General features: G+C 40.9%; 1 protein-coding gene across 1 annotated transcript; it reads right to left on the minus strand.

The window, feature by feature from the left end:
- Positions 1-6,948: 6,948 nt before the first annotated feature.
- On the minus strand, positions 6,949-24,498 carry ASNS (asparagine synthetase (glutamine-hydrolyzing)). The gene is made up of 12 exons (XM_074900324.1): positions 24,415-24,498; positions 22,962-23,244; positions 20,527-20,764; positions 18,884-19,069; positions 18,481-18,582; positions 16,242-16,369; positions 15,391-15,517; positions 13,950-14,056; positions 13,497-13,597; positions 11,505-11,586; positions 11,088-11,243; positions 6,949-9,708 (listed from the first exon to the last, which is right to left on the minus strand). The coding sequence occupies exons 2-12, from the start codon at positions 23,208-23,210 to the stop codon at positions 9,499-9,501; spliced, it is 1,686 nt and encodes a 561-aa protein (XP_074756425.1). The 5' UTR covers positions 23,211-23,244; positions 24,415-24,498; the 3' UTR covers positions 6,949-9,498.
- Positions 24,499-25,867: the final 1,369 nt, after the last annotated feature.

Here is a 25,867-nt window from a genome sequence, read left to right on the forward strand (position 1 = left end):
TTCAAGGGACCTACTTCTTACTTCAATTTTTCTTTCATTAGACTTGGGTATGATTTCAGCAGAGATGCCTTTCCAAAAATGAAACAGAAATGTTTTACTGTAGATTATGGCAAAACTAAGGGATTTAGTTTTCTTTTGACTGAAATGATTTTTCTAGAAATGTCATGTCATGTCACAGACCAAGTCTGGCAATACTGTGCTAGAACAGACAGTTTGACCAACAGGAACATTTGCCTGGATCTTGTCAGCATGTGGCTAATTTGAGCCCTAAGACCGTGAGCACACTTAAAATAAATTAATTTCTCTACCAGGCTAAGCATACAAAATTCTGGGACACTCCTTGCCTCGTTAAAATTCCTCTAAATTCACCCTATATGCTTCTGAAATAAGCATAAAAATACCAAGCAAGTGCATTGTCCACCCAGCTATTGCTTTCTGGTAACTTTTAACTTGATTTGCCAAAAAGATATAACACATTCCTTAAATTACACTAGTTGGACTTTAATAATAATTTAAAAATCTTTTTCAATAAGTGTAGTCAAACCTGGCATTCACAAAGGCTCAAACTCAAAAGGTCTCAGAGCTACCTTGCTGCCCCCAGCTTGGTGGTCATGCTCCTGGAGGGAGCATCCCACCTCTGTCTTTTCATGAGAGAGACATTCCTCTGCTCCTATTTAGGTACTATTACAATTTTTTTCCTGGGGCTGCAGAATAAGGAGAGACCTGAAAAAGTCCTTCCAAGCTTGAGCACCAGAAACGTTCAAGATCCAGAGAAACAGAGCATATGAGCTAAGTACTCAGCTGCCACTGTCCCCCGACCCAAACTCCAGCATATGGGGATGCTGATGACTAAAAAGAAAAAGCCATTTTCTGTCATTCCAGTCCTGCACAAACTTGATGTTATTATTATGAAAAGACTCTGAAATTAACAGGCAATAGGAAAGCCAAATAGTGCAACTGTAGTGTGAGGGCTCCAGCAGCTCCTAGTATGCTGTACTGGGAGTTTTGTCTCCATCAGAGAAATCTGCCCCCCAAAGGGCTTTGCAAAAGTGCTAGCAAGGAGGAGGAAAGGAGCAGGAAGGTCCCATATAAAAGGTCTACACATCAGCTAGTAGCTGAAATACATCTCTCACAGCTTATATGAAAACCAGTGCCAGCCACATGAAGTCCAGTTCAGGCATGAGCTGCAGTATCCATGGGGACTGCAAGCTCGGGGTACACTAAGTGTGTCTTCTTCAGGGACGTGTCAGCAGACCAGAGTGTGGGACAGGTAGGTCAGATCCCATCGCTGGTAAGAGTAAGATGACTTGTCTTTTCTGTGTTACTTCCAAAGGCACTTTGGGCTCACGGGTGTTCACCTCTTACTGAGCCACATTCCTCTGGAGCACACGGTGCTGTAGCCGAGGAGACGAGTGGTGCTGAAAGTCTGCTAATGTTCATCTCTAGACCCTTAGCTCCACTCAACTGTTCAAGCAAAAATTGGCTCGACTCAGTGATGCATTACAGAAGTAGTGAAGGCACACCAGGCATGGGATCTGTTTGCATCCTGAGCCCTCCAAGGCATCGTTCTCCTAGATGTGTCACCCGCTCAGTAGAGCTGAGACTTTCAATCTCCTAAAGAACATCACAGCATTTCTCAGTCCTGCACTCCACAGCTTGTTTTTAAAAGACATTTCGCTTAAAGGAAGATGGACTAATACAGATAGATATTGCAAAACACTTTTCTATTCACTCAGCCTGTAGCACAGCTGATTTTGGTTTGTTTTTATAGCTCAGAGAAATAGGCAAGTTTGTCTTCATACCTCCTTGGAGATAAAGGATGTGTATTTAAATAAAAGCTGAGGGGCAGGGGGTATGGGCAGGGATCAAGATTAACAAGTTGTCCTTGACCCCAAGTTTTGGAAAGGCCTCATTCATTTGAAGGTGATATATCCTACCCGAGGAGATCCTGAATCAATTTGCTTAGGTACCACCACGAGTAGTGGCATGCCTGTGCAAGGCTGTAGGCTTCTGGGAGAACAGGTTTGGCTTCATCCCCTCCCCTACCTCACATCCACCCAAAAAGGATCCAGAATTTTGCTCTCATGATATCCACCCCATAACTGCACACTCTCAACCTATACTTCAACCAGCCTTCATCATCTTTTTTCCCAAAAACTGGGACCTACAAGCCCTCACTCTCCTGATAAACACCGTAGCAGTGTTTTTTCCCTTGACTTTCCTGGTCCAGCTAGATCCCGAGGTAGAAGCCCTGGCTGGGTTCCCACAGGCACTGACACAGTGGCATGTTGGTCTTGACCGCATGAGTTTGGTGGCACCCAGATGCAACTGGGCATCAAATATCATTCAATAGAGCCACAGATATTGAGTAGCACCTTCTGACATACAGTAAAGTACAGGCTTGCTCAATTTACGTGGTCAGCTGTAGAGTGACACTCAAGAGAGGTAGGAAGCCCATCTCATCCCTAAATGATGATGCTCAAGCCCCAGATCCCCTTGCTTTTTTCTTGCAGGGGAGAAGAAAGTCTACCTTCCCACTCAAAACTTAAGATGTGATAATTTCATCAGTAGTTGGGAGTTCTGCCACAAAAATTGACCAAAATAAAAGGAGCCATGTAGGAAACCTTGCTAAGTGAGTGGCAGATGAAACCTTCTGGGCTTGCATGCTCTGGAGAGTGTGAAGAAGAGCCCATGCAGCCAGAAACGAAGAAACTCTGAACCTCCCTGGTCATTCCTCAGCTTACCTTCACAGCATCCTTCTGAGAGTGAGACATACCTTCACTGGAGGGGGCAGAGATGCTTAAGTGCTTCCTCTTGCTCACTAAGGAAGTTTTCATTGTAGTGAAGGGTCAATCCCAAATTTTCTATCTTCTTAGAGAACTGAAGATGGCTCAAAGGATGTGCTGGGAGTGGCATTTCACTGTGCCTCACAATACGACATAAAATATTTTATTGCAGAAAACAGAGCTGGCATTACAGTACATGTACACATATCCCCATTCTTAATGGCCTTTCAGTTGTTAAAGTATCTTTTCCATGAATAAATTATCTACTGCAAAGAGCAGTCTGTCATGCCAGGTTTCTTCCTACACTACAATGGAGTATGGTGGCAGCAATGAACAGGCTCTATAACGTGATGACAGAAACAGCCAAGTACTATGCGAGTCTAGATAGGGAGTTTGAGGGTACATGTGCCCTATGCTGTATCCTTGACCTCAGTATGATTCCTCACTCTGCCAATACTGCTACTTTTTCTGTAGAAGGGGCAGGAAGGATTTTCCAGGGTGGAGAACCACAGACAGCAAAAGCTCCTGGTTGCTAAGAAAATAAAAATCTCAGCAAGAGAGTTATTAACAGAGATGTAACAGCCTGTCATCCAGGAAAGCATGGCAGGGGTGTCACAACAGCTGTCTCACTTTAACCTGGGAGGCTGTTGCTCTTGTTTTGAAAGTAGCCAATGACACCGGATTTATGGACCTCTCTGCTACACAGTGAGGGTGTTGCCAAGGGACAGCAATCCTCTGATGGATGCCTCCGCCATCTCCTGCACCAGCTTCTACATGAAAAATTCATAGCGACTTAGAGTCCATAAAGCTCAAAATTCCCAGACACCTGCACTGTGCAGAGTCACCCTGCAGTGCAGGGCTACCAGCAGTGAAAATTTTATAACTCAGTGAATTCTAAGGCAGTGAATTATTATAATTCACAAGTGATATCATAGCTCTTTTGTGAGACCTAAGCATTTGCAGTTTGGATTCCCATGGTGCCAACTCAACCCAAGCAAAGCCTGTGCTGTGCAGGCATAAGCGAGACCAGCCCAGGGCACCAGCAAATCTCACCAAAGTCCCACATGGGCAGAAGTCAGCAATTCAGAACATATTCTTGAAATATAAAGAATTCTGATGTCCACAGATAGCAACCTGTTTGTCCACAGCACATCTTCCCTCTGCTTTCTTGTCAAGCTGATTTCAGCTTGAGGAAACTATCGAACCTTCCTGCCCTGCCCTCCCAGGCTGCCAAAGGAGTTCCAATTAGTGTCAATTTGGATAATAACTCTATTTGCATTTTTAAGCTATTATTAGCAAGTTGTCAGTCAGCCAGTAATTTGTATCAGTTTGGTATAATGAGTATTTAAATATTTAAAAAGGGAACGTTAGTTTCTACCACCCCCTTCCTTTTCGTGCTAAAATAATGGTTTTAATCAAAAGTAATTTGTATTAATATACATTTTGCCCCAGGTGTTAAGAGCAGTCTTCAAGAGCAGTGGTGAGAGATGTTAAGTAATACAGTTTATTAATACAGACAACTACTTCTATCCTCAATAGTAGCAGAAATGGAGGCTGCTTTTGCAAACAAATCATTCTGACTCTCCTCTTGGCCTCTGCCAGGTGACCATGGTGTAGGAATTGAGGTCAGCTGCAATAATTTTATGTACCTGGGATTATAATTCTCTAAAGAACTATTTTAGACTCAATTACTCTATCTTCCCCTTAGTGAAAATTCTTCAATTAAGCATCCCGTACCACAAAAAAAAAAAAAAAAAAAAAAAAAAAAGGCAGAAGACCTCCCTCTGGAGTGAGCCTAGAGCAGGTGAAAGGTTGTGTTTGTCAAATCAGACAGCCAGCGATACATTGCCATTATACCACCGATGGTCGCTGGGGGATGTTTTTTCCGGATGGGGTCAGAGTCCAGATGTTCCTGTATATGCAGTCTGCTGCTGTTCAACATCACACAGAAACAACTGGATTGACCATTTAAACAAATAGGAAAGATTTCCAAATTTATATGACATACTGCATTTTATAATGCATGTATATATATTTTTAAATTTTTTTGAGAGAAAAAGTAGAGGTATGGCCCTAAGCCTTCCTGATGTGCATTTGTAAAACTTCCTACTATGATTTATAGTGTTCTGTGTATGACTATGTGAAATCCTACGATCCACATGTTCATCATGAGAAAAATAGGAAAAAAAAAACCCTAACAACTTCAGAGTTAAAATTAACATTCCTCATTCCCTAGCCCTGTATTACCTTCCATCTTCCCTAGAACCAGCACTTTATACCTCTTCTAACTCACATTTCTAATTTTTAATATCATAAATGGCTTTTAATTAAATTTGAATTAAATATTGAATGCCTTCAATACTAATGTGTTCAACCCTTAGCTGCATTCTCACCTGCAGCACCAGCATGAGAGGCTCTGCACAGTATCTTGTGAGCAAGATCAATTTAACAACATTTTTCTTTTCTGCTTGGCTTTACCCCTGTTCTAATCTAGCATTTACTACATTCGCTTCCACGAAGCTCACGCACAAATCCCCCTGACAAGCACAGGGAGAGCAGGATGGAGAGCAGGATGGAGAACAGTCTTCCCCAGGGATAAAGAGCTCGCTTGCATGGACATGCTAACAGCGGCTGCCATCTGCCGGCTAGAAAAAAAAAAAAAAAAAAAAATATCCCTTGAAGCAACCTCTTGATTCGAATTCCAACTTTGACATACTCGTTTTGGTCTGCTGGAGGAAACGTGCCTGCCCCTTGGCTTCCTCAGACACAGCGCAAGGGACAAAGCTGCGAGGCTGCAGAGCGAGCCAGCCCCGACCCGCTGGCGTGGGACAAACACGAACATGGTGCGGACTCTCCGATACTCTCAGCATCTTCTCTTGTAGTTCATAGCCACTTGAAAGATCCGAACCCGAACATATGGTACAGAACTCTTCCTCTTATTGGAAGAGGTTCCAGGCAACTAAAAGATTGAAAGTGGCACTACAGAGAGGGGTGGGTGAAATACCACGAACAGGTCTTGGAAAGCAGGGATGCACAAACCCTCTTTATCTAGTACCTCCCTGAGCGACTACCGCGAAAGATACTACAGCAGCATAAACCACCTCTCTGCTTTGTCCTCCTCAGTACCTTCTCTCTTTCCTCAAGCTTTGTAAATAAAAAGAAATAAACTTACTAATAATTTTAATTAAATGAAGTTTAAATTAAAATAAATAAAAATTTTTGCATTACCTGCACCTAGAGGCAGGCTCGTTCAAAACTGTCTAAGGCTTTCCTCATTGCAGTCTTCATGTCAACTACAATGTCTATGCAGATATGTGGGTATATCTCATATGTAAATAAAAAACAATAGGCCATGAAATGCCAAAATGAGGAACCATGACAGGCATGGTGCAGTTGATGTACATGCTTTGGCTATCCCTAGGAAAGTCACTGAGGAACCTGCAGCCTACCTCTTTACAGAATTAAGCAGCATCTCCCACACTCCAGCCCCACTCTCCCTAGAGGAGACTGTTCAACAGCCAGCTCAAACACAGTCTTACCTTGTATTAAATCCTCCTTAGACAACTTCTTTCTTATCTAATGGCAATAAGACATTGGGTCTGTGTCAGAACAAAAAGCTAAGTCCATGCCTCCGGAGTCTCAATGCAATTTTTTTATATTTTACTTTAAACCAGAGTCTACCGTATTTTACCTCAGTTCTGAGTGGATAAACTCAACAACCTTGAGTAATATTAACTCTGAATCTGAATAAAATTATAACTGCCATTGAGGAATTAGCTTTCACAACAAAGCAAACACTGGTTCCTGCAACTTTGTTTTCCAGCTTTTTTTTTTTATTCTTGCTGAAGACTGTTAAATATGCATAACCTTGTAGATGTTTATCAAGTGACATTCCCACACCAAAGGTCCTTCACAAAGAGACTCTTCATATTAAGTAAAATAAGCTGCTTTTACACTTGACTGATTTTAAACATAGTTTCAAATATTTTACATTGCAAACCATCCCACACAGAACACTCTGCCCAGTGGACCAAAGGTCCCCAGAGCCCTGTCAAGTGTTCCCTGGCTCTTACACGCTGGTTTGTACTGGAGAGTTTCTCTAGAGCCACTGTCAGGGACACTTGGATGTGGACACAGTGAAGCTCCACACAAGCCAATTAACTGGAGGTTAAAAATAGCAGATAAGCTTTATTAAAAACACAAATGGTGTGGGGGTCACTGAGCAACCTTAAGGAACTAGTAGGTCCCATACACTGCAGCGCTCTCTTTGGAAGATATACTGTTTATTTCTCCTTCCTCAAAAGAGGGAGAGAGTGCAATAAAAGCATTACTTAATAATTTTAATCAATACAAAGCAAAAAAGTCAAATAAAAAAAAAACCCAACAACCCACAGTATTTTATCCACTGCGCAAGAACCCGACAGATCCTCCCCCAGCCCTAAGCAGCCCTGCAAGCCAAGGAGTTATCCATCTCCTCCCTCCCAGGTGGACAGATTTTAATTCCCCATCCCCACCTATGATGTGCTACTCAAATCAACCTATTCAAGCTATCACAAGAGTCCAGCTCAATTTCCTCCAAAAGAAATGGAGTGAGAAAGCAACCATAGCAGGAAGGTAGATAAAAAGTAAAACTGGACAAGACAACAGCACTGTGCACTGGACCTGTGACAAACTACAGACAAGTCTGCAGCTAGCAGATAATCCAGAGTAGCTGTTGTCTTAAGAAAAGTACAGTGTCACAGAAACCAAAAAGGCTGTACAATTCAAGTCTATACATGGAGAAGGAATGAACAGGTTTTCACTCCTGAGACCCCTAGCATTTATCTTTAACAAGAATAAGGCAGCAAACACTGTTTTTCCTCTGCACATGAGTAAAAAGCTAAAATAATTAGGATCGCTAGCCTCGGATCTTGCCTTGCTATGGAAATACCCAACATATTAGGAATTTAAAAAGTTAAAGCAGATTTCCCTTGAATACCCATCAATGTTGCAGCAGAAACTGCATTTGAGTAACTACCACAAATTGTGCTGAACTTATTTTTACTTTGGGCAAATGCTATTTTCTTATCTCAGCCTTGAGAAGTTTACAGTGAATAGTAAATCTTATCTTTACACATCAGTACCTAATCAACATAATCTATATTCCTCTCCAAAGTCAAAATACGCTTTACTGCTTCAAAGAAATCCCAAAAGACAAGCATATGGCCTTTAGCTAAGTAAGGCTGCAGGAACATATTACCTTGCTCATCATATATTTATAAATAACTAGTATGTGCAGCTTTATGTCAAAATATGGCTACTACTGGCCAGAGCTGGACAATTCATGGGGTTCACAGTACCACCTAGAGGTCTTGGTAAGGTTTCTGGAACAGAGATCAAACACAGGATAAAGGGGAAGTAATAAGTAGACAATCAGTCATTTTATGAAGATTTTAAACCGGAACTGCTTATATTTTATCTTTTAAATAACAGTAAGCTTTGGTCTCCTCGTCAAGAGGGACAATAAACAACTCCAGTCTTCATAAAGAGCATAATGCTGATCAAGTCAATCTGCAGCACACACCCATGTTTCATGACCACCCTTATTTTTAAGTTACCTTTAAAAAAGCAGCCCCCACACCTAAGTAGTTAATAAAAAGTTGTCCTGGGTAAAAAAGTCATGTGTTTTTCAGTAAGGTATTAGAAGTTCTTGTGGTTTCTGAAGAAGTTTTTTCTTCCATTTTTCCAAGCAAGGTGTCTGATCCCCTTGTCTTCAGTGATGCTTTGTCTGACTTAAGTCTATGGTTAGCAGAGTTGGTTCACCACATAGTTGGTCACACTCAGTTGAGCAACAACATGGTCTACCTTTTCATCATACAGACGGAAAAACTCTCACAATCAGTGAAAAATTTCTTAAAATACTGAAGTCATGCAACTTCCATCAGATTGATACAAGTTACCCAGTTAACACTATTTTCAAGACTAATAAATACATTTTAAAATTGAAGCCCTCAAATTAGAGACAAAGACATAACTTGGCTTCTCTTGTCTGTTCTGCTCTTTGGTAACAGTCACAATATCTTTAGACTGCTGGTATATTTACAAGATTCAAACCAGCCAACTGGTGGCTTTACAGTAATGAATCAGATTCCCATTCATTTAATTAAGTAACAACCAGCACCACCACTATTATAAACTCCAGGAAGCGTCTCTGCATAGCTATGAATATCTAAATACCTTTTGAAAAATAGACCAAGGTTCTCAAGAATGCTTAGAAAGACATTCAGAATAGCAAAATATAGACAGACCATCCAAATCCCACAGCCTGGAACACAAATCTCTGAATTGGTAGGGTCAGCTTCCCCTTTGCTCAGGGGGCTCGCAGCACTTTGCATTACTTAGCCTTATTCAAGTCCTCAAAACAGAGCTCACATTAAAATACATTAAATGACTGCAAGGCAAATGAATACAATCAAGGTCACATAAGGAACAGTTGCCAAATAAGGTAGCTCCTTGTCCATAAAGTATTTTCCCATGAATTACAAAGTTTTGTTAGAGCAGGGTGAATTTTTTAATAGTACACTAATCACAGAAAGCTCTTATTTCCAACAGCATTGTCAAAATGCATCTTAAAGACCATTTAAGCTTTAGGTTTGCATAATTTGTTTGTTTTTAAAGCAAAGTGCATGCAAATTGCTTGCAGCACTTCTATTTGGGGGATTATTTTGACAGCCTATTCTTGGGTAGCCGACTTGTAATGTTTCAGTGTACGAGCAGAAGGATCAGTAGCTTTAACCCATCTTGGCATCCAGTAGTGGGGCAGCCAGTTGCTTCGTCCTGAGTAGTGCTTTTCAAAGATCTGGCGGTAGTAGTAACTTTCTTTTGTTTTAGGAGGATTGAAAGGATATTTCTCCGCTGCTTTTTCCAGAAGAAGGTCATCAACCTATACACACAAGCAAACTTCAAGTTAAGCTGCAAATACATTTAACACTTACAAATCAGTTTGCTGCAAGTTAAAGACATGCAAAGACACACCAACCACTGAATGCCCATAAATTTAAAAAAAAACCCAGTCTATTCTAGAAGCAGAGGTTTCTGACAGGTGAAATTTGGGCATAGGTTCCCTTGATCTTTATGAATACATAACTATATTTCCAGTGCTGTTAGAATTTCTCTCTGCATTATGTGTGAAGCCTATTTTTTTGGGGGTTACAATCACCTTTGTTCGTAAGCTCAAAAAAACTTCTTTCCTATCATTCTCTTAGCTGTGAATCAAGTGGAACAACTTAAAGCAGTCTTTTTGCCATGTAAGTGGCTTCCTGTTTGGTTTTGTTTTGGTTTGATTTTTTTTTCCTCCAGCTCAGAGAGCTGTTGACTCTGCTTGTATAACCAAGCTCTTAGCGACAAAAGATCTTAGATGCAGAGGCAAAGACACCTGCAGTTGCTAAGTTGGCTAAGAATGGGAGGGTGAATAGTTGCACCAGTTGAGGCAGTTTCTAAAGGATCTTCCACTGCCAACATGCTGTCCAACTCCTCACAGCCATTAAATAAATTTGCTATCTGCAAATACAGGCTCAGTACAGGCAGCACCACACTGTTGCCTGACCCAACTATTTTCTTGCCTGTAGATACAGAGAAAGAAAATGGGAAACAAGCAGTTGGAAGTAGGACAAGCACCCGTCCACAGGCTTGACTACACATATTTCTGTATAAGAGAGCTCTGGTGTAAATTGGGTGTTATTCCTTCCTCTCAGTGACTAAACTACTTCTGTACACCAGAGATGATTATCCTTTGTCCAAAGCCAAAATGCTGTAAGTCTTCATTGGTTAGCAATGCAAAAGAGGCTTTAAAAAGTAAAAGGACTTAGCTAGGCATGGCTGGGAAAAATGAATGACATAAACAAGAAAGGACATTATAAAGTCATTATGCTGTTACTCAGCTGCAAAGTAAGTTCATGCATGTGCCTTCAGCTAAAGGCAGCTGCTTTGCGTGTAACCCAGAAATTGTGTTTGCCGACACACAACCTAATTTGCAATCTAGATACTGAAATGATGTTCATTTCCTTACACAGTCATTTCTGTCAGGCTCTAGCATTTCTTTGTATCTAGGATTTCAAATGCCTTTAAACAAACTCAGATAGCTGGAAGACTGTTGATTAAAGTTTATCTTGCTTCTCCACCATGAAGCTCAACTTACTGTCATACCCAGATTTATTCACCCAACTAAGCATGTGAGCTGCCTCCCCTTGGCAGCCACATCTAATACACCCAAATGTGAAAGACAAACAAACAAATAAATAAATAAATAAATAGGTATTGCACCTGTTGATCAATATAGTCCTGAAGAATAGAAAACCAGGATTTCTTTACTGATGCTATACCATCACTGAAAGCTTCTTTGGGTCTCCAGAGTATTTCTTTGGGAAGCAAGTTGGAATCTTCAAAGGACTGTCTTAAAAGGTATTTTTCAATTCCATTCTGTTTGCAGAAAAACAGTGTCATGAGTCTCAGGAACTACAGTACAAAGACCTGGCTTTACACACTTAAGATATAATTTAATTTCAGAAGGTCTGGTCAGAAAAGGGTGCCCAGCAGTCCAACAATCCAGCAAAATATTTAAGAGCATGCTTAACTTTGGGTAGAGAACTGAACCATTGAATTGAGCAATTTTGTCATGCTTATATCATGTATCAGTGAATCTGTAAGCTTTCACTTGGTTCCAGGCCTAGTTTTACATACCTTTGGGATTCGCAGTTCTGCTGGTAGAGATAAATAATAAGAAGTAAACCGATGATCCAAAAATGGCACTCTCAATTCAAGACTAAACAGGGGAAATAAATAGAAAATAATTAATCCAACAAGTCATCTACTAACAAATTCCATAAGAGTTAAGCTGTCCCTGTCTTTCACAAAAACACAAGGTTTTCTGCTTTTACTTAGAAGTAAAAGCAGAATATTCACTTGCATATTCACGGCTATCTGCATTTACTTCATCAATTCAGGAAGTTAATGATATGCTCTGCACAGATTAAAGAAAGATTTTGATGATTTATGATGCCATCTGCTGGACAGCTTCTAGTATAATGAATATAAAGACCACAGTCCTGCAAGATTTGCAACAACCTTTGTTCCATGTAAGCAAAAACACATTGGGAAAAAAAAAAATTATATAAAAAAATCAAAATCTTGTTGCCCCCAGAGAAGCACCAAGTCACAGAACCAAGCATGAATTTCTGCTGTTATGTCCAAAACCCACATTTGTTTCTATTTTAAAGAAACAAGTCCAAGAAACAACTTTCATCATTTCCTCTCTAATTCCTTCCCTTTTTCTCCACAAATCTGAACACCTTAAATTCAGTTTTATTTTAATACAAGGGTTCTTTCTTCCTAGCAGTGCCACAAAGCTGACCCCAGCTTCTCTTCAACAACCGGCAACTCTCCAAAGAAGAGCACTCAGTCTTGAATACGTGGCCAATTTTTCAGCATAGAACAAATTACAAGGTAAATGGAGGTCTCCTGCACCCTGTCCATCTTTTGTATCAGAAAGAGAAACATAAGAAAGTTATAAAAAACTGGGCAAGCAATTTTGTGGCAGGATCAATATACAACACAAGTTTCCAATAGGTACCCAATTGGCACCATCTGTAGCCAGCCTCCCAACAATATTCTCCTTTTAGTGAAGGTATTTCTTTAGTAATATAATGCTATTTTCTTCAGTGTGCAATCTGGTAATTTCTTAAAGTATCAGTCACACAGATTGTATCCTAACATCTCTATTACAGTCAGCTGACTCAATGCACATACTTTTTCTTTTTCAGTATGTTTTTTACATTCTTCATACACATGCCAATTACCACATTCAAGATTCCTCTTTGTCTAAACCTCAGAAAAACCCTAAGTCAAATACAACTTTGCCTTCCCTCCTTAACTCTGCATATTTATATTTCTAATTTTCTGCTTCTATAAAGACCAGTACAATCCCAGACAAAAGATATTTCCTGCATCAGTCAGCAACACAGTTGGCCTTACAGTCACAGAAGACCAGATTAAACTTTGCAGTGTGGCTTGCTGTTGCTCAAATTCCTTCAGGCTACAACTTCAATTTCATCTTGGCATACAAATCCCCAGCAGTCTTTTGCTTCAGAATCAAGAGCTACTCTAAGCAGATGTAATTAGATTCACTGTTTCATTCCTCCTTACTGTTCAGAAACAGCACTCAAACCCATTGTCTTTTACCAAAGAAATTTTTAGTGGATGAGCAAATATTGTCTGTAACCGTCGTAATAGCAAGTTTGTCTCGTAGTGTTTAGAACAGAAATGTGATGGATGATTACTCTGAAGCCTGCCCTGTAGACTGCTAGCCCTCATGCCATGTTTCCCCCCCATTCGGAGCGCAGGGACCCTGAGTGCCTGCGCATACCTGGAACGTTAGCAATGCCTGTTCTCCCAAAGTGGGTAGTGCCTCAAGCTATACTAAGATACAGAGCTCAAGCAGAATATGGAGTGAACCCCATAATACTACTCTGAAGACCGATGATCATCTTGGAATAGTTTAGACCCAGACAGTAAGAATGGGATTATCCTGCATCACAATACTCTGCATCACTTAGTAATTCAAATGGAACAAGTCAACATTTAAGTGTTGTCATTTCCTCAACAGCAACAGAACTTTTAAGATCTCCTTAGACTTTTAAATCATGAGTCCTCAGCATTCAAGAGACTATGTTTTACCCGTGTGCTGCAGTAGTTCTGTCTGCACGAAGTACATCAAACAGGTAGAGCTCCTTCAGAAGCCTCTCACTCTCTTCTGCAGCTTCTTCAGGAGATGGCGCCTGTAACCAGACACACGCATGTAGGACACAGACATAACACAGATGTACCGAGGGAACCATTACTTGCTGTCCTGTGTTTGAATTGTAGCGATTGCTGAGTGATCTCAGAACTAGCAAAGACTACATACAAAAAACACTCCCCATCTCAGGAATTCTTGAAGGTTTTTTTTAAAAAAGTTTTTTTTTAGGTGATTAAATTAAATTGGTTGGATTTTATGCCACCTCAGGAGCAAGTCTCAACAAATACACAGCTGTGACAACCCTCAAACATCACACCTCGAAGTCTCAGAGATTTTCGGTTGAAGGCAAGAACAAGTAGTTCAAGGGCTTTTTGTACAAGGAATAGACCTACCTTATGGAAATATATATATCCTTGTGTCAGTTCATCTGATCCTTCTCCTGAAAAAATTACCACACTGTCCGTTTTCTTCCGTATATATTTGGAGACAAGATACATACCTTAAAAAAAGAGTATAGTTATTAAAATACAGCTATGTGTATGATGCTACATATAGCTAGTAGTTTTAATTTAACATTTTAGAAGTTTCTTGCCTATGCTACTTTCTTCTGTAGCAGACAACTGCAATATGTTAAAATAACATCTCATTGTTATTCAAAGCCATCAACAGCCACACTAAGTGGTGCAAATACATCTAGACTGTGTACTTACACTTAGCCCTCAAAATATCAGAAAGATGTGTCTGCCTGATCCTGGGAATGCTGAAGGATTCCCGTGGGAACTCACAGAGGAGTTGTTCTGACTCAGTTCAAAATTAAGCCCAAGATTAATTCCAGCAGTCCTGAACAAACCTTCTTTTTGTTTCACTCTCTGCCACCGTGGGTTGAAATGGATGACGCTCTTTTTTCAATTGTTTTTTAAGAATTATTTGTTAATCAGAATTATGACTTCCCCTCATGGCATCTTTCCAAACAATATGCTTTTATAACAAAAGTATTAGAGATCTAATGAAAAGGATCTAGCCCATTATTTCTCATACCAAGCAGCAATCATAAAGAAAGATGACAGATGAAAAGTTGGCTTTAATTTTTTAAAGAAACACTTTAAATATTTTACATTGCAAAGTCCCATCTTCACATACAAAATGCCACGCAGGGACTAGGTTTTCAAAACTCTGTTGCCTATTTGGCTTACTAACTTTTTTACAATGTAAGAGGCTGACATAAGATTAACTGGGTTAAATGTTGTAGATGGCATTACACAGAAGGTGACATTGGATTAGAGTTTTTCATTCTTATCAGGTCAGCAACCTTTTCTAAGAAGCTGCTGGTGACTTCCTTCATTTCTCAGAATCAAACATATGTTATAAGAAGTCTACCTGACTTGAGTGCACATGCTACTAGAAGGTGACAATAAACAGTTCACTGTAGTATTAAAATTATGCAAAGAAAGGGTAATCATAATTGTTTTGCTATCATAACATTCAGTACCTCAGATAACCTGCAAAATTTTCCCCATTCCTCCAAGGCTCACATTTATCGGAGCAAAAAAGCTAGACCTATAGGTCTTACATTTCTTCTTCATTTAACTTCTCTTTTTCATCCCAAAGCTTCAGAAACAGCTCTTGACAACTGTTTTGTACAGTCGGGGACTTTGAAACTAGTAACTGTTTTTGACTCAGTGTGGTATCACAGACAACACTGCGGAGCAGAACCTGGGAGTCCCAGTTCCCAGGTTTTGTGACAGCCAAAGGATCTAGTAGATGACAACATGATTTTGCATAAAATGTTATTTGGGCAATATAAAACAAAGATTGTTATTAAAAAAATCTTACCAATTGAAGCTCTTATTGTTGTTATATCATAGGTTTCCAAGGAGAAAATAACCTCCTCTATGGCCTGAATTCCCTCTTCAGAATTAAATATTACTTCATGATGTTCACTGCCTATATGTGCTGCCACCTGTTTGTAAAGGATCACAATAATGTATTGCTTTTCAATTAAAACACTTAAACATACATTGCATTTAAAATACACACACACACACTGAGTGAAAGCACCAGCTCCCTTCTGCCACAGTGAGAATTATATCTCATTAGGCCAAGAAAAGATGGTACTATAGCAGCCCCTCTGACTTGCAGTGGTACATTCACCAGAGGGGACGAAGCATAGCGGAATCTCTAGAGGCTCCAAATACTCCAGATACTTGCCCTGACGTGAAAAAGCAGCTCAAAAGCCATGACAGTCTGGATACCTAAAGGTACCCAGATGCCAAAGAGTTATACAAGGCTATTAATTCAGTAAACTGATGATTAACTTACAATATTTAGCATATATACAAATACCATGGCATAGGAACAATAGCATGGAGATTTACCTTAAAACCCAAAAGCAGAACTGAGACAACTCCCAAGTACCATCCTTACAGTAGCAATACAATGGGAGTCTGTCATGAAAGTCTTCCAAATGCAAGAGAAAACTGGTAAGGCTCAATTATCTCTTTCATAAGATTTAACTAAGCAGCAAACGTTTGTACCAAATTATTTACTGCAAACTGATTTACACTGTAGCAATACATGAATATTCAGTGTTACTATTAATACCATACCATGAAGTTACCACCATTAATATACACTGTTTAATATTCAGAAGCTCAGAACAAACTGAAAGCAACACTTAACTGTACCTTTCTGGCAGCCAGTAAGTCAGGACTGTTTTCCATTCCAATTGCAAAGGTTTGTAATGGATAATTAATGTTGATGTCTTTCATGAGTTTCAGAAGAACAGCTGCAACCAAGCTGGAATCTAAGCCCCCTGCCAACAAACCAAATTATTCAGTTAGGTGTTTGACTTTTTTCCTTCCCCTTAAGGACACTGAATCTAGATAACGGAATCTTATGAGTGTGCTTAATTTTAAGCCATGTGAATCCAAGGAACTTGTACAAGTGCACAATTACCTCTGCTTAACAAGAGAATCGGGCAACTTTAGTGGAACATCTTCAGTAACAGTTGTTAGTACTTTTGGTATCAGAAGCATCAGTGGAAATCGTTCTTTAAGATACACAAAGTATTCTAAAAACTTGTACTACTACAGAACATGCCCCTTCTCAACTCTGCTATAATGGGATTTATGCTCCATTTCAAAATTGCTCTCTATCCTTTTCTTACCTACACATTTGATACTACTAACAGAGCTATGTGAATTTTTTTTTGTTTGCTTAATAAAAAAAAAAAAGGAACAGAACGTTTAGTGTAAGGATTCCACTCTCCCAATCATTTCTCAAAAATGTTTCACACATTTTGAGCAGAATTAGTTTTTGAAACATCACTTCAAAGTGAAAGGTTCACTAGTGACATTCTTTTTTCCCCTCTTCTTTCTCAGAGGATGACAGTGGAAGGATTTGAACAGTTTGGGGAAAAAAAAAAAAAACCAAACCAAAAAACCAAGAGATGCACAAGCTGCCTAAATGTACTCTAAGGCTCCACCTTCTTATTCTCATGAGCTAGTTCTGCTAAGTCTTGACTAGTTTTACTTGCTGCTCCCCTCTCAAGTACTGAGCAAAACACAGTACTTGTTCTCTCACACTTGCCTGCAGTTCTGACAAGCATGAGGCAGAATACTCTTCTCTGTTTCCTACAGCTTGCATGTGATTTTCCAGCCAAGTGCATTACCATCCATTCCCACCCTGATCCCCTTTGTGGGTATGCTACCTTGTAGTTTCTACAGAAGGAGATTTTTTAATTTTACATGCAGAGTCTGAGAAAAGGAGAGCGCAGAAATCAAACTGAGTGCTCAGGATGCGAAAATCAGGGAAATCAAAATCTGAGTGAATCAAGATCACTGTGAAGTTGCAGAACTCCATCCACAACTGAAAACAAAAGCACTTCAACTGTGATGCTCCAAGCATACTCAAAGTTGCAAAGCACTGAGATACTCCAGTTTTATAACAGCATGAGCGCTTAGTTTTGCTAATACATTCTGCATGCACATCCAAGGAGCTGCTCACTACCTTCTAATTTGATAGCTGAAATTTGGGGTTTGAACAGGCTTTTTACTGAGGCTGGGATCTTCCAATTCTGTGTATCTCCCTGTTTCATTTACCTCCCTCCTACTTTTTATGACGCCACAGTAATGAAATGATCCAACAGTATCTCCTACTCAGTTCTCTCTCATTCAAATGCACATTTAATGGGGTTCATGACAAATGAGTGTAATTACTGATGTTCAGTGAACGCATGAACTGCGCATCAGAACTCTAACCACAAGTACAAAGTGCTGCAGAAACACAGTAAATAAAATGCCAGTCCTATGGCTACAAAGCCTCATGTCAAGTACCTTTGTAACACCGAACCACCAGATCACAACACTGATCAGCTAAGTCAGCAAATAACTTCCTGTACCACAAACTACTACCTCATCTGAAAAAAAGAGTGTAGCAAATAAATTTGGTCCAGACGGTTCCCTGTAATTTCATAAATCAAAGGCAGTCTAGGATGGAGGCTAAAGCAAAAAAGGTGACAAGTATGAATTTCACTTCCTCCTGCTATCTGAAACATGCCAAGGCTTTTTTCTTCTATGCTCAATCTGTGCAAAGTCAATGTAACAATTAGATTTTCTTTTTAGACACCTAGCCTAAGCATAATTAAGAGTATATTGGGTGATTTTTCAATTAGAATATTTCTTTCCTCTTAGTAAAAAATGGTGAGTGTCCCCACAAGCCAATATTCCAGCCCAGAGTAAAATTGAAAAAACGAAGACTTTCAAGATAATTGTAAACTGGAAAACTTTATCACAAACTAACACGTTCCAAATTAAGATGCAAATCACTTCAGGTACATCACAGAAGAGGCAGTATACTTTCCTCTAACTAGTAGAGGATGGGCGAGAGAGAAGATACAGAATCACTGTGATTCTTGCTACTCACCTGACAGAAGACAGCCGATCCTCCTGTGAGCCATCAAGCGTTTTCTAACAGCATTTTCAAACAGAATACGGATGTTGCTTTTCACTGTTTCAAGATCAAAACCTGTCCAGAAAAGAGGAGGAAAAAAAACCCAAACCAAACCAAGAGTTACTCAAGACTTTGCTGGATTATGCTGTTAGGAAACTAAGATATTTGTCTGAATTTCCTTTGCTAATAAGGGCATGCAAGTTCATCTTTGTACATAACTGCCTACAAAACCAATTCTTAAGTCCCTACATTATAAAAGTTCTTCCAGGTTTTTTTTTAAATGGTACTTTTTAAAACCAATGTAAACTTTATACTCAAAGATCGTAATTTTTTCACTTTTTAATCAGAAGAAGTAGCAAATGCTTTGCTGTACTACCTGAAGGCAGAGTTTCCACCGTATCACATGCAACATGGAGTGGTTCATCTTTATAACTATGAAATTTTACTAATTCCACTGATGCAACTTTGCCAGAGGGCTTTAAATCCAACACTTCATAATGACCTGGGAGAAACGGTTCCACTTTTGGACATAAGGATGCTGAATGCTTTAAGTTGATAAGTCCTACAGAATAAATGGGGAAAAAAAAAAGTCAGAGTTTTTGACCCAGAAAGTTATACCTCACTTAACAGCCTCTGTACTAAAACTAGATACAAATATTTTCTCCAGATCCTAAATTTGGTATTAAAAAGTATCATCTTGAGTTGGAGTCTAGTCTGTCTAGAGCATGATTCTGCTTCTGGTAGGTTGCACACATAGATATGAGCCATCTCAAACTGAGGTAGATAGCAGAGAAAGGAAGCCAGCAAATTTTACTCACTGGTAAGTAGCAATTTATCCTTGTGAGCATTATGAAGAGCACTTTTCTAACTGACTACATGATGTCCAGGTCAAGGTGTAATATGCTTATGAAAACTGAAATTACAATTAGTAACTGATTTGGTGTTTAAAATTAAGTGTAGTCAAGCTAATAAGGGGTTTGCAATAAAATTACATCACTGAAGTGATTGCTTAATTGACATTTAGTGATATTGTAACTCATTTCCAGACTGATTGACACCACTGTAAACGAATGCCAAGAATCAGACGTGTAGCCAAACCTCATTTCCACTCCTCTTGTGAAAGAGGATGTTTTGCACCTGCTGGTCACCTGGATGCCCCCTGAGGAACTCTACAAAAGACAGTGAATTGCTTTTAGAGAGGGACCAGTAATTCTCCGTAACAGTTATAGGACACAGTCCCTAAAATATTACTTCTCTTCTTCCTTCCCAAGAAGCAGGGATGGTACAGCTTGGTACTAGGACGTAGTACTAAATAGAGGAGTCAACCTGCATGGAGTCTGCTAATAAAACTGATACACAGTAAGTGGGAGAGACACAAGTAAAATCAATTTTAGCCAAAGTGCATTTTAGGCAATAAAATCTTTTGGCACTGTTTGGATTTGTTTATGGAAGTGTCAAGACTAAAGATAATTACTTAAGGAAAAAAAAAAAAGTAGTGTATGTGTCATCTCAGAGAAAAAAAAATCGTCATCAAATAAAATAAGCATCATTAGATGATTACCCAATGCTACAGGAAATTTCAATATGGTTTTAAAATTCTTGGCTTTTACAGATTAGCAGCACTTGTGGCACTATTTCACTATTCACCAAAGAATACCAGAAACAAATTCTAGTATCATTTATTGTAGTACAAATCTAGCCTAACAACTACATTTAACTTTGGGGTAATATAAAACATCTTGGGCTCAATACTGCTATAGTTCCACAACAAAATGGGATTATGAAGTTAAATAACCACGGTGTTTTACAGATATTAAGGACAATTAAACACCTTATGGGTTTACTCTTGGTAGTTTTTGTTTTAATGACGTGTAGTTCTTATACTACTAAATATAGTTAATTTATTACTGAACTTATAGTTCACTTTCTCTTCACACTTAGAAGAAAAGCCTGACAAAGAAGTTTGTCTCCAACAACAATACCTAAGATTATTTAGGCACTAAACACAACTGATTTTACCTTTTGCTTCAGAACAGACACCTAAAAATCCATCATCAGTCAGCACCTTAAACAGTGGTCTGACTCCATAGGTATCTCTTGCCAGAAACACTTTTCTGTTTGCAGTGTCCAGAAGGATGAAAGCAAATACACCATCTAGCATGGATGCAGTTTGTTCTATTCCTCCTCTGTTGTAAAGATGAAGGATAACCTCACCATCCACTAGCGTTTGATATTCAAATCCAAACTGCTTCTGCAACTAAGAAAAAACAAACAAACAAAACATGAATAAGCATTTGCAAACATTGGCTGCTTATTAATTGAAAAAAACCCACACCACCTTTCATGTAATTATTTAGTAAAAAAGCTTTTTTTTAAAAAAAAAAAAAGTTCAAAAGTTATATAAGTATTTCCACCAAAGGAGAAAATTATACTTTTGGGTTCAAAATATTATCCAGAATCAGACATGTAGATTGACTCTGCAGTTTTATGCAATTCACATTATGGCAGGTTTTCAGGGATACATTTCCACCTGAGGATGTCAAACTGCAGACCCACGACCCTGGTCTTCAGAAGCACTAGCCTCCCCATCTCCCACAGACAAATGGGAGAAGCAGGCAGCCACTGCCTCTAAAAAAACAACTCAAAACAGGACCAGAAACAAAGATGTCATTTATTGTAGTCTCAAATCACTCAGTGCAGCTTTCTTAACAGATAAGAATATTTACATAAGCTTCCCCCGCCCCAAAACACATAGACACTGGTAACATCTCTGCAAAATACTTCAGAAATAAACTGGTTTACTTCTGCAGTCACTGCAATTGCTCAGTATTTTTTTTTTATACACAGAGAATTTCCTTCTGCTTAATCTTCCCCCATTCCTCAAACTAACCTTTTAATTCTGCCTGTGCAGATGGAGTGGGGGTGGAAGATATTAGTTGTCAGACTAAATAGTCTTCGTGTTCTTGTGGTGCTATTCTTTCCAACTGTCTGTAGATATTGAAGGAACTTTAAAAACGGGTGTTCTGATAAAGCACTAACAAACCAAGACACCCCACTATACCAATGCTTTAGTATTTTAACTTAAGTTCTTTGGTTTTAATTGTTATTTATGGAGAAAAGTCTTGGATCAAATGAAGTCAATATTAAAATAATTAACTCATTGCCCTAAACAAGATGCCTATTTCACCAAAGATCCTTTCCTAGGTAGTTTTCAGCCACAAACCTGAAAGAAAAGTCTCTTTTTTAAAGAGGGTACATAATGTAGTGAGAACAATCAAATTCCTGCAGATGGCAATTCAAGTTTTCCATAATTAAAGTTCCCTTAGGATTGTGTGTGTAGCATGATTGAGAGTAATTCTTACTGCTTTCAACAGCAGAAAAAACTCAATGAAAAACACAGCAATTATTACAGTACATTTCACCTTTCTAATAACCAGATACTTGGAGACTGGGGGGAAAAAAAAAATTTAAAAAATCTGCCTATTAAGTCAAATTCCCAATGACGTTACTGTTGTCACTAACATCAGTGACAGCAACCTGACTTCGACTTAAAAAAATGTGATGTCAGAAGTACTAAGATATCTCAGATTATTCATATGTTTTTGATACTATCATGCTCGGTTTATGATTCATTTTAAGCATTCAGTTACAGCATGATTCAGAAAGTCACAACTGTAAGCTGCTTTATATGCCAAATTTGGATGATCTGAATCACCTCCCTTTACAAGTAACACAGACAGCATGGACATCTCAGCACAGGGACCGAGGCACACAGATCATGTTCAGCAGCACTATCACACCCATGAGGGACATTCAGACGCTTTAGCAACAGAGTTGTGTCTTGTTTTGTGCCCAAGAGACTTAGGCAGCTCTCACCAACCCCGAAAAATATCTGCCTTCAACTGCAGATACCTAAGGACTTTGCTGGCATACTGTAAACATCTCCCTAGTGCTTGTTGCTTTTACATAAATACAGAAGCATGCATGCTATACATTAATGCATTATAAGTGACATAGACTATCTACATTGATATGTGGAAATAAAAATGCAGTACCCAACAGCTTGAAGAATGACCCAAAATAACTGAAGAGCAAGACAGCCTAAGAGCACTTTCATTACAAAGAGAAGGGGAGAACAAGGCTTGAAATTTCCCTCCCCAAGAGGTTAGGAAGAATGCATCTTTATTTTAAATTGATTAAACCTAAAGATACAAATACTTATTGCTCTTCTCATCAATTAAAAAGTGATTTTTCAGTATTAAAGACTAAGTATGTTATTATTCCACCACAGATTCACAGCTCAGCGAGATAATTTACTTCCTTTTAAATACTAGTCATCTGATAACTTTTAAATTTTTTCTATATTCTTGTCCACCATGTTTTAACTTTCTGAATATCCACTAGTTTTGAAATAAAAAAAAAGGAAGATGCTGTGTGATCCATACAACACCTACCTGTTTGAAATTGTAGATTTCTCCATTGTAACACAGCCACAGATATGGGAATTTCTTCACCCGGATAGGCTGCATACCATATAACTGATCAACAACCGCAAGGCGGTGGAAGCCAAAACAGCAGTTGGTGAATCCATTGACATTCTCAAAACGAAATGCATCAGGACCTCTGTGTGCTATCTTCATGGCACTTAAACACTGGACAGAAAGGCACTCATCACTCCCAAACAGGGCCCAGATACCACACATTGTGAGGCTGTTGATCTACCCGAAAGTGGAGAAGCTGTTCAATAAAGACATGAACATTATAAGCAAGAGTTGACACCTAGAAAACACAGGTAACAAAGGTAGGCTATGAAGTGCTTAACTGTCAAGAGGACTGATCAGGAGAATAGCTGACTTTACTAACATGAGGTAAACCCCATTTTGCCCAGAATATAAGCAACCTTTGGCCAGCAAGAAATTAGTCTTCAGTTTACCTTTAGGTTGTCTATGATTTTTATATAGAGCTTAAAAAGAAAAAAAAATCATTACTGGACACTGGATATGATCTGCTGAAGTTGCATCATCTCAGCAGAAAGTTAACAGTCCTTTCGGTATATAAAGGGGGCTTGTAAGAAAGACGGAGAGAGACTTTTTACCAAGGCCTGTAGTGACAGGACAAGGGGCAACGATTTCACACTGAACGAGGGAAGGTTTAGCTTGGACCTGCCCAGCACCACGGGTGGCCCAGATGAGAAAGGTGCGGAGGGAGCGGCCTTGGTGCGGTGCCGCGCTCCCCCTCGCACGCTTTCTGCAGCCCCTGTGTCCCTGGAGCGGTAGAGCACGCCTCTCTGAACCCTAACTAGAGGCAGAGGCGAGCTGAGGCTGGCGACCTACAGGTCAAGTGATGGTGCCGGGGCCCTCAGCCTCAGCCCCAGGCCGCCGCTAGGGTTAGGGGGTTCAGGGAGCCCCCAAGCCCACAGCTCCGGGACACCGGCGCTGCCAGCGGCGCGCCGAGGGGAGCAGGGCCCTGCGCCACGGGCGCTCCCGACACACCCCTCCCATCCGGACGAGCGATGGCGCTGTGGAGCTCGGCCCCGGCACATGGAGCTGGGCTCTCCCACCCGCCGCGGCGGGTTCCGAGCGCCGCCCCAGGGCCCCGCCGCTCTTCTAACAGCGGCCCGCAGGCACCCGGGCCGGGGCACGTTCCCTCCGCGCACGCCCGCTGGCTCCCGGCCCCCTCCACAGGGCCGCCCCTCCCTGCGGCGGCTGCCGCGCTCCCCGGGCCGCCGCCGCGCTCACAAGCCGGGGCAAGGCGCGGAGGGGCCGCGCGGCGGCGGGGCGGGGACGCCGGGGGTAGGAGCGGCGAAAGGCCGGGGCCGGGTACTGCCGCCGCCCCCAAAGGCCGCCCGGCGCGGCCACGCTTAGCCCGCGACCCCGGCAGCAGCGACGTCCGCGGCTGGTGGCTTACCCAGTGCCGGCGCAGGGAAAGCCGCCGTCCTCGCCACGCCGGGAGATGAAGAAGGCGGCTCCCCCCGGTGTCGGCCCCTCCTCCGCCCCCTGCGGCTGTTGAAACCCGCCGTGAAGTTTCATCATGCGCCGCCCCGCCCGCCGGGCCCTGTCCGCGCACGCTGAGCAGAGCCGGCCCGGCCCGGCCCGCGGCCTTTCCCTGCGGCCCCGGCCCGGGGAGCCCCACGGCAGGGCAAGAGCCCACCTGGCAGGTCAAGGGGTGTGGGGTGTGCCGGGCCGCCCCGCCCCGCCAGGCACTGCCGGGCTCGCTCGGCTCCTGAGGGCAACTCCCAGCCATCGGGAATCCTGTCCCTGCAAATCGGCCCTGGGTTATACCTTGCGCTGTGTAAAGCAAAAAGAGCTCAGACACCTGCACGTGGCTGCCTTCAAACTGCTCTATTTGGTTTGGGAGAGAGAGCGCTTGCAAAGCTTACACCTTTGGAAGCATTTACTGAGGATTTAGAATTTTGCTGTGCAAGACTCAGTATTGAATAGTAGATGCTACAGGTGAAAAGGGATTTTGATGCCTATCTGAACTCCCATCATTGGACAGTTTTGCCTTTTTGCCTTAGAGAGTGCTAAAGTAAATGAAATTCAACTCCAGACTAGGGTGTGAAGTGCTAAATATAAACCTTAATTCTCCACACCACACATACTTCAAGAGAACCATCAGTAGTAATGAGCACGCAGTGCACTTCCATAGCTAGCTTAGTGTAAAAACTCCAGTGTTGTGCGTAAAGTTCTTCAGGTTATGCAGACCATCACCAGTAAGGGTGGCCTGTGTGTAGAATTTTAAAAGGACCTTTAAGAAGCCGTTAAAAGCATATTTTTAGGCTTTAGAAAGAAAAATGTGTCGAAGCGTCCTATGCATAAGTAGACTCCAGCACTGATCAGGAATCGATGTGGGAGGTTTCTGTTCATGGCTTCACCTGAACACAGGAGCGGCCTTGGCAGAGGCCAGGCTTTGGGCAGCCCGCAGAGGCCATGTGTACAGTCCTCAGAGCTGTGCACTGCTTGGAAGAGCAGAATGGATGTGTGCGCAACGGCACACCAAGTCACTGCTCACAGAAGAGTAGTGGGTGTGCTGGGGAATGCCAGGGGTTTTTTGCAAAGGTCTAAAGGTCACAAACTCTGCATTTTGAAAAACTACAAGAATCACAGAACCACAGAATCATTCAGGTTGGAAAAGACCCTTGGGATCATGCAGTCCAAGTAACAGACAAACATTGTATTAACATAGGTTGGTTTGGTTTGTTGGTGGTTTGTTGTTGTTGTTTGTTTGTCAGAGACTTTTGTAAACAGTTACAAACCATTTGGTAAATTAAGTGTGTTTTCAAGGAAGAACTGAAGCAGAGAGGGTGAGAAGCAACTTGCCGAAAGTGGCCTGGGCAAGCACAGCCAGGAAGAGCAAAACC

Source organism: Athene noctua, chromosome 2 (genome assembly GCF_965140245.1).
Source record: "Athene noctua chromosome 2, bAthNoc1.hap1.1, whole genome shotgun sequence".
NCBI lineage: Eukaryota > Metazoa > Chordata > Aves > Strigiformes > Strigidae > Athene > Athene noctua.